Raw genomic sequence first — 9863 nt, forward strand, 5'->3', positions numbered from 1 at the left:
CTGTGTGCCTGAGTGATGTTGCAAATTATAGCCCCCTTTTATGTGTTTGTAGCATTTTATCACCTTTCCCAGCCTGTGGTGCTCAGCCACCGTTCCTGTAATGCCATCTTGTGGTGGCCCTGCCACTCTGAAGGTGCCTTTTTCAGCCAGAACTGGTGCTGGACTACCTCTGTGTGTAGGCAGTGAGTGCAGCTCCCCTTTGCTGGCTGCATGGGTGTGGGGTGAATCAAGGAAACGCCTGTCTCCAGCTGTTTGGTGTCAGGGAATGGCCTTGTGGGGCTCAGATGTGGTGTCAGGGACCTTCATGGCAGGTCCCTGCTCTGAGTGCTTTAGCTCTGGTGCTGTAGAGCTGTCTCTTAGAAGGATTGATTAACTATGATCTGTGTTACAAGGAGATTGGTGTGTTGTTCCTTAACAAGTCATAATAACAAACTATCCATTTACTTAAATATTCATCCCTCATACATTGGATGCTGTTTGAAGTTTGCAGTGCTTCTCTAAACACAAAGGAGTTGTTTAATACTTTGAAATGCTGCTCTGTTGTGATTGCAGGAAGTGTATATGGCAGGGAGTGTCAGGATTTTGTAGAAATTCCAATTTTATCTCTGGTGAATTTTTTTCTCAATCTGTCTGGGCTTTGGATAAGCCACAGGGGCCAAAGTTAGGCCATTGCATCTGCTTCTCCATGACCAGAGAGCTTTACTGTACCTTCGAGAGTAAACTGCGTGCCTTGGTAATAAATGAAATAACAACTGTATTTATTTTTGGTTTTTTTGCCTCTCCAGTGTTCCCAACTCTTGCCCAGCCAGTCCACGTGGTGCTGGATCCTCAGGATATCGTTTTGTTCACAACATTACCTCGGATCTGCAGCTGGCAGCAGAGTATGCGGCAAAGGCAGCCTCAGAGCAGCAGGCAGATGCATCTGGCGGGGACAGCCCAAAGGTTCACACAAACATTACTTACCCAGCAGTGCTCCTTGGGAGGATTATTAAAGTCTGGGGCTTTGTTGCTAGTCCTGGTTAGAGTAAAAGGGGTTTAAGAACCATAAGGGTGCTGTGTACAGTGTCCTGCACGGGGTGGAGGTCATTCCTTCAAACTGTGCTTGGCTTAGTGGTAGTCTCTGCTTGCTTAGCTGCCTAAAATATATTTAAATCACTCACTAAAGTGTTTAAGCAAGAATAATATTTTTGCTTGTTTGATAAATCAAAATCCCATAAAGAACAGGCACATAAAATTCAGCATCTCATTTTCTTCTTTTAATTAATGGTATTTTGCAAAACACAGTTGGAGAAAGCAGAAGCAGGGGGAGAAACCAGATCCTTGTCATGAGAAGTCTGTAGTCAGACTTTAAAACAAACATGAAGGCCTGTCAAGTAGGCGTTAAACGAGGAGAGTGGCAAGTGGAATCTAGATTAAAAAATAACTTTGTTAGAGTGATAAAATGTAATTTTGGTGAGCTGATCTTCAGATCAAAGTTAAAAGTTCCATATCCAAAACCACCTGATTTGGGATTGGGTGGAGGAGCACACTAGTAGATGGCTTTTTTTTTGTAGACTTAATTCTCCCTTGAGACAAGAAGGGTTGTTCTTGATGGAGTAATGTGAAGAGTTGGAAATACGAGATCTAGCAAACAAATTAAAGTTCTTAGAATGAAACAAATCCTGCTGGAGAAGGGAAGGGATGGGATCAGGTTTCATGTTGGGCTTGTTGCTGGGAGGAGGGCTGATAACAGACAGCCTCAAACCTTTCTAGCAGAGTGGAGCTGTAGCTAGGCAGAACTGAAGGCTTTAATTCATGATCACAGAAAGCAGTGACTGTACCTGTACTCTGTTTCTTAATTCCAATTGCCTATCTTGACCCCTTTCCTCGTGCCAGTGTAAGCATGTGTGGGAAATTCAGTGGGGAATGGAATCAGACTGAAGTTGGAGTTTATCTGTGGTTGTGGGGAGATGGAAGGAGATACTTTCATCTGACTCAGCCCTGTAGCTCTGTTTGAACACAAATGATTGTGCAAAATGGGGTGGTGGCAACATAAAACAGCAATGAGAGCTGATGCTCTCTTAGCTGCCCTGCTGCTCCCTTGGCATCAGTGAAAATTACAGCCCAATGTGCTTTTTAAGTTTGGGCTGTGGTACACTGTAGCATAGGAATTCTTTGTTCGTAACTAAATTTTGTTTTTTAATTTTTTTTTCTCTTGCTTAGGATGAATCCAAGCCACCCTATTCTTATGCTCAGCTAATTGTGCAGGCTATATCTTCAGCACAGGACAGGCAATTAACACTAAGTGGGATCTATGCCCACATTACCAAGCATTATCCATATTACAGGACTGCTGACAAAGGCTGGCAGGTGAGTTCTTGACACTGACAAGCTTTTAAACTACTTTGACATGGCTTATCTGCTTTGAAATGCATTTATTAAAGATTTGGGGCACTGGGAATAGAGCTGCTTTGACTGTTCCCAGAGTGAATTTGTTTAACACAAGCTGACTAGTTCATTTGTGGGTGATTAGTTCTGTTGGGGTTTTTTTTGAATACTTTGTAGGGCAATGTAGTGTGTTACTGTTGGGCTCTCTAGTTCCTCTTTTAATGCTGTAGTCATGTGTCTTTCATTTTGTATTTTATTTCCCTACATCCTTGCTATCAGTCACTCCTCTGCCCAGATACTTGCTTAATCCTTCACCTGATCTTTGACATGATTTTTCCAAGCAGAGGATATCCAGCCTAAAACTGAGGCTCCAGTTTTTAATCATAGCACTTTAAATCATTACAGATGTTTTGTTTTCCCAGTGTATCAACTTCACTGCCTAAGTCAGTTTGCAGTTCTGAATTTGAGTGGGAACTTGGGAAACTGGGAGTCCATAGACTCCTTGTGGTACTCAAGGAAACCTGACCAGCTTCAGAGGAGAGTTTGGATGTAGTTAACACATGCTAAATCAAACTTCAGTGTTCACTTGAGGGCTGCTTCCAAAGTTTCAGGAACCTCAACTCCACCTGCTTTCAGACTTTTTCTTGGCATCACACCTCTACCATGGGTGTTGGCATTTGAATGTAATACACTAATACAGCTGCAAAGGCTCTTGCAGCTGCTGATTTCACTGTGTGCAACTGGCAGGAGCAGTAGTGCTTGGTGCACTTTGAGTGCAGTTGGAATAAATACATTTCTGCCTCCCTGGCTTTTCCCTGCAGTTCTAATTAATTGTGGAATTCACTTCCTGCCCTAACCTGCTCAGCAGAGTTGTGCTTTGTGAACCAGTTGCTGCATCCTGCTTCAGAGAGCTGCATTTCAGCCGGGAGTGAAGCTGTTACCTTTTTCTCTCCCCTCCAGTGGCATTGTAAGGCTTCACCAGTGAAGAGGTTGTCTAAACCTGGTAGAAAAGCTTTTGCTTTGTTTTAGGAATGGAAGAGAGATGAGTTTGTGCACACAGAGGCTTGCTGAGCCCTTCCCCAGCCCAATAGGCAGCATTACACCCTGTTAGAGGTGGGCTGTTACAATGGAAAGGATAAACAGTCTTGTCATCATTCAGAGAGCTGCAGAGTGCCACAGAGCTCATGGATTCCTCCCAGAGCTGGCTGAGGGCATGTTGGCTGCCTTGCATTGTGATTACTGTGAGGTGCAGTGTCCTCTAGGGCATGTTTGGGCACCCTGGTAATCGTTTGGCAGGTGAGCAGTTAGCACAGGCTCAGGCAACTTTTTCCACTTGCCAAGAATAAAGCCTGACTTTTGAGAGAGTTCTGATGTGGTTTACAGTGATTTCCCCCTGCCTCAGCAAAAGCTCTGCTTTCATGGCTTTCCACAGAGAAGTCACTGCTCTGGCTCCAGATGTATTTAAGTAATGGTTGGTACCAGGCAAACTCATCTTTCAGCTTGGTCAGGAGAAATTCTGACACTTTCCCCCAGGTTTTCTCCTGCTGTTCTCCTGTGACTTTTGAGCTGTATGAGTTGAGTGACTTGTTTCTACCTTCCACACTGATTCTGGCAGCGTGCATTTATTTTTCCAAGCTGTGTGGTGCAACTCATTTGTCTTTGTTACTTCGTGGCAAAATAATCACCTCATTCCTCTGCTTCCTGCAGAATTCCATTCGGCACAACCTCTCCTTGAACCGTTACTTTATTAAAGTCCCACGCTCCCAAGAGGAGCCTGGAAAGGGCTCCTTTTGGAGGATTGACCCTGCCTCTGAAGCCAAACTTGTAGAACAAGCATTTAGAAAAAGAAGGCAAAGAGGAGTGTCCTGCTTCCGAACACCTTTTGGGCCTCTCTCCTCCAGGTAACTTCAATTTCCTCTCATCTCTCTGCCAAACTCATTACAAAGAAAATAAACTAAAACTTCTCCTGAAGTACAGTGAGTATACTCTGCTTCTGTTTATAGTTTGAGAGGTGATGTAGTTAGTCCTGAGGCATAATCTGAAAATTGTTCTGACTTCTTAAGTGTTTAACAAAAAAAAATCCAGGAGCAAACTACAAAAATGCATCAAATAACGTATCTGTTTTGGCATCATTTCAAAGAAATTCAAAGCAGTTATCAATGGAGTGAGTGTTTTCAGATGCCAGTCTCTGATTTCAGGAAAGCTGTGTTTAGATGTGGATTAGATCATAGTGGGAATAACTTCTGTGGTATTTAAAACACCCTCCTATAGGGAGATCAGGTTGATGGTGGTTGTCAGCAGTGGAGCAACAGGAGTTCTGTGTGGCTGCTCCAGTCAGCTCCACTGCCTTGTGCAATGAGAGCTTCTTTGAGCCTGGTAGCTGTGAGGAGAAGACGTAGAATTCAGCACTAGCTGCAGCAATTTCATGGAACATTCCTCCCACACCTCCTATTTTCTCTGTTAAAATGTGGTGGAAACAGGAGGGGAATTTTTCAGCTTTTTATTCTGGTTTGTCATTAAAGAAATGTACAGTTCCTCACATGTTTGGGACCAGAGGTGGGAACCAAGTGGTTGGGGAGGGAGGCAACAGGGAGAAGGGGAAGCAACTGCTCTGCAGGCATATGCAGGGCCAGACACTTGTCTCTACTTGCATCTTTCTTCTTCTCTCTGTCACTCTCAAACTCAGACATAGGTTCTTTGAGAATGACTTGAGGTTATAAAACTGTTCTGAGCGTGCAGCATTTGGGGATTCTCTGTCAGCAGTGGGTCTAACAATGAAGTGTTAACCTACTCTGAAGGGTCCAGTTTCCTTCAGCAAGGAATAACACAATAATATTTGAAGCTGGAGTGTTTGTGGGGTCCCTGTGTACCTTTCAGCTCTTCCCAGCAGGACTGCAGTGGGTGGTGTGGAGGAAAGGCTGTCCTTCCTAGAGAATCCTCTCCTGGACATAACTCTGGGTCTCTGCTGCTGTCTTGTGGTCAAAATGCATCTGCACTTGCCAACGCTATGTTTTGGTGTTTCAGGAGTGCTCCTGCCTCCCCTACTCACCCTGGCCTGCTGTCCCCTCACTCTAGTGGCCTACAGACTCCAGAGTGCCTGTCACGGGAGGGCTCACCCATTCCACACGATCACGACTTTGGGTCAAAGCTAGCCTCAGTTCCAGAGTATCGCTATTCCCAGAGCGCACCCGGTGAGTAGCTCTTGTTCCAGAGCCTGGCTGTTCACTTGCCCCGTGTGCCATGCTGAGGACACCACAGGAAGGCTTCTGCAGTGTTTTTCTGGAGGGTCCAGGACTCTGACTCCTCTTTGGATGAGGGGCAGAAAGTGTAGAGACAGCTGATCTAACCTTGAGCTAGGTAGCTGTAAAGATCTGACAACAGAGCAGCCATGGCAATAGACAGCTCACTTGCTCTCATTTATCAGCCTCTGGGTAAGATCAGCTTGGCTACACCAAGCTCTGGTGCTGTGGCCAGGACCTGGTAAATATCTGATTGTCAGCTGTGCTGACCTGGGGTGTAGGGTGAGGTTGGAAGACAAAACTCATTAAGGAAAGCTTGGTTTGGGGTATTTTCTTATGTTTATTATGGCTTTTATTCACAGAAATGTGCTCAGATGACAAGTAGGGTTTTGTGCATTAGGAAGGAGAAGTTTGAGGGTGGTATTTTTGAAGGCTTTATATTTTTTATTTGCTCGTTTCTACTTCCATTCCTGAATGCACTGCTGAAGCACTGAGTAGGCTGGAGGTGCACAGATGAAATAAATGGGGATCTTTTGGCTTCTCCTGTTAATGTGTGCTTCTCTTTTCTGTTCAGGATCTCCAGTGAGTGCCCAGCCAGTGATTATGGCTGTTCCTCCCCGACCATCCACCCTGGTGGCCAAACCAGTGGCCTACATGCCAGCATCCATAGTGACTTCCCAGCAGCCTTCGTGCCACGCAATCCACGTCGTTCAACAAGCCCCCACTGTCACCATGGTCCGAGTGGTGACCTCCTCTGCAAACTCTGCAAATGGATACATCCTCACAAACCAGGGCACAGCAGGAGGAGCTCATGAAGCTGCAGGAGCAGTGTTGGACTTAGCTGCTGACCACCGAGGTAGCGTTCACCTCCCTTGCTACTCTGCTAATAAGTCTTGAATGTTTTCACTCACTGGGCACTGAGCCATTAAAAAAGATGTTTCTCCAGGTAAAACTTTAACCAAGTGAGAACTCATCCATTTTTTTGTCTCCACCAGAGAGCAGGACAACTGTGTTCCCTTGTCTCCTGGGAAACAAAACTAGCAGACTTCAGAGCCTGAGAAAACGTGCAGTGCTTAGAATTTGCTTATTACCATAGAATCATAGAATGATCTGGATTGGAGGGTGCTTTGAAGATCATCTCATTCCAATCCCCCTGCCATGGGCAGGGACACCTTCCACTATCCCAGGGTGCTCCAAGCCCCATCCAACCTGGCCTTGGACACTTCAGGGATGGGGCAGCCACAGCTGCTCTGGACAGCCTGTGCCAGGGCCTCACCACCTCCACAGGAAAGAATTTCTTCGTAATATCTCATCTATACCTGGTCTTTCAGTTTGAAGCCATTCCCCTTTGTCCTTCTCCCTGCTTTTGTAATTATCCCCAGTACCAGTATTATGCCTGTGTATTGGCTATGAAAACATGTGCACTTGCCAGCCAAAAGAGAGAGCCTGGGAAAGGCTGCAACTCTGCTACAGGATGGCTTTGTAAATAAATGACTGAGCCCTTCTTTTCTGCAGGCCTGGATTCCTAGAGGAAAGCATGTGCTTCTGGAAGTGCAGGCAGTGCCCCATTACAGCAATCTTCAAAAACCAGTTAGAACAAAGGCCTTTTTTTGTCCCTAAGCTGGAAATTCCAGCCTTGGGGGATTTAGTGAGTTAAATATTCTCTTGCTGTGATCTAGACAACACCTTGTCTGCTCCCCATTTCAGGAGGTCTTAGTGCTACAAGGTCAGTGTATGTTGTAGCAGCAGCAAGGCTGGTTTCTCTGACTGCTTTTATGTGGGCAGTGGGACAATGGTCCCTCTCTCTAAGGGAAGGAAAAAATGACAAAGAGCTTCCCCTCTTGCAGCAGCAGGACCCCTGGCATTTTTAGTTCAGCACTGGTTATCTTGCTTGAATTTCACTTGCATTCTCTAGAAATTCCTGTCTGGATCCCATACATGTTCCTGAAGTGCTAACAGTTGCAGCTGCCTGTCACCTGCTCCCTTCTTTCATTCACTGGTTCTTGCTGTTGCCTGTTGTTTCCCTACTGGTCTCTCTTGTATCCTTTTCTAGTCTCTACTTTCCCTGTTTGCTGCTGTTTTCTTCCTAAACTCCTTGCTTTCTTTGCCTTTTCTCTCCCCATTCCCATCAGCTTGCCTGCAGGTTCACCTCAGTGCTGATGTCCCATTTAACTCCTCTTGTTGTGTGCAAATATTAAAACGGGAGAGGCCTTCTTTTCCTACAGGACTAATGAGATTGTGCTTCCTGCCCTCTCTCCTTTGAGACCTCACAGAGCCCCTGGAAGAGTGGTTCCTCTCCTTTGCTGCATGCCTGGCAGGATGCTGTCCTGTATCCATGGCATACCTGCTGAATTGACCCCTTACTTATCCCGGGAAGTGAGAAAAGTGGTTTAGTGCTCTCAAGCAGTTACTCCTGTCCAGGAACTTTGCTCTCCTTTTCTATTTTTTCTCCATCCTGTTTTTTTCCTGTACTTCCATAGCAAAAGCTGGCAATTGTGGGAAGACCTCCTTGTAAATCAGCCTCCATGCAGGCCTGACAGCAAGCTGCTGCAGACTTTTGGCTCCAGGCATTGTTTAAGATCTTAATGCCTTCTCCTGCTGTGTGGTATTGAAAGTCAGGCCAGTTTGTTTGAAATTGCAAAGTAAGCTATGAGATTTGCAGTGCTTGCTGTCCATATCACAGCTGTGATGTGCCAAAACGGGAGGTGATGCCTTTTTAGGGCAAAAGGTCAAATTGATGGGTTTGATTTTTTTTTAATTTTTCTTCTGGCTTATGCTGTAAGGAAAATGTTTTAAATATTGATAGAGTAAATATACAATAGAGAATATTTTAATGTTTCCAAATACTCATCCCTGACCTTCTGTGGTGCTGAGGTATTGTAATCCTGGGGTGTGTATCCCTGTAAAGTGTTAATGAGACTAAACCTGCCTCTAAGCCAGGGCAGTGACTGATCCTTGTTTTTTCTGCCCTTCCACAGGCATGGACGAGAAGCCAACGATCGCGTTTGCCACCATCCCCACGGCCAGCCGTGTTATCCAGACAGTGGCCAGCCAGATGGCCCAGGGTGTCCCTGGGCAGACTGTCACCATCCTGCAGCAGGCAGCTCCTGTGGCCCTGGGGCAGCACCAGCTCCCGGTGCGGGCGGTGACCCAGAACGGCAAACACGCCGTGCCCACCAACAGCATCGCCGGCAGCGCCTACGGTGGGTCTGCTCCCCAGCTCCTGGCTGCCCCTGCCCCCCAGCTCAGCAGCCAGTGGGTAAAGCTGCAAGGGTTTTCTCCTCTTGCTTTCTGTGTGTCAAGTTATTCCATGTGTCCAGCTCAGAGGTATTGAAATTCTTCCGCTTCCAGGGCTGTAAATCAGTGGGAGGTTCCCTTCTGTCCACCTCTGCTGCCTTTCCTGGGGGAAAAGCCCTGCTCTCTGACAGAAGAGCTGTGTCCTTCCTTTGCCCTTGGCTATTCAGTTATTAGTACTGAGACTCTCTACCTCTTGAGGTTACTTGTTGAAAGTGTTAGTGATTCTTGTGGAGAGCCTGTTTTCATTTATTTTCTTCTGATCAACAGCCTTTGCTTGCAGCGTGCCAAATAATAAAATTTCCATGGTGCTCTTTAGATCTTGTGAAACATGACTCGGTAGAGTAAAAGGAAAATAACATGCTTTCCCATCTTACAGTCTTAGAGACTGAGAGAAACAAGATCTATTTCACCAGGTGAATGAATGTAGGATTTTTGTATACACAGGATATGTTCTAGTCATTTGTCAAGCAAGGTTTCTTGAAATTCCATACAAGCCGTGTCTTGGCAGCCTGCTCTTGCTTGCTCAGCACCTCAGATTTTATTCAGCTGGGGATGGGAATATCCAGGTTTCTTATGGCTTTTTTCTCTGAGAGGCCAAGCACTTCTGCTGCCTCAGGCTGGTGCTTTTGGGAGTTTGAAATGAAGGGCACTGCTGGGCTTTGGATGCCTTTCATGAAGGTAGGAATGTTTCTACAGAATTTTCTGCCACATCTCTTCACAGTTGTCACCTGGCATATACTTCAGTTGCAAGAATCTCATTGGAACTATGAAAAAATGATAGTGATAAGGTTTTTGGGCAATTATTAGAAACTATTAATAGATCATATAGGTCAAGCTTCTACTAACCAGCAGCAGCATTTGTCTAATATAGAATCAGACAGTTGTTTTATTTAACATTTTTATGTTAAAATATTTTAATCTCATCAAACTTTTTAACTCTCATCAAAGTGGGTAAAGTGG

General features: G+C 45.5%; 1 protein-coding gene across 1 annotated transcript in view; it reads left to right on the top strand.

Annotated features, from left to right (window-relative positions):
* The window catches only part of FOXK1 (forkhead box K1), a 56116-nt gene that overhangs the window by 35952 nt on the left and 10301 nt on the right, over positions 1–9863 (top strand). Inside the window, exons 3-8 of the mRNA XM_059861207.1 lie at positions 786–942; positions 2203–2349; positions 4075–4268; positions 5392–5558; positions 6181–6462; positions 8585–8809. Coding sequence (XP_059717190.1) covers positions 786–942; positions 2203–2349; positions 4075–4268; positions 5392–5558; positions 6181–6462; positions 8585–8809 — 1172 coding nt within the window. The remainder of the gene's footprint in view (positions 1–785; positions 943–2202; positions 2350–4074; positions 4269–5391; positions 5559–6180; positions 6463–8584; positions 8810–9863) is intronic.

The sequence above is a fragment of the Haemorhous mexicanus genome, chromosome 17, assembly GCF_027477595.1.
Source record: "Haemorhous mexicanus isolate bHaeMex1 chromosome 17, bHaeMex1.pri, whole genome shotgun sequence".
Lineage (NCBI taxonomy): Eukaryota > Metazoa > Chordata > Aves > Passeriformes > Fringillidae > Haemorhous > Haemorhous mexicanus.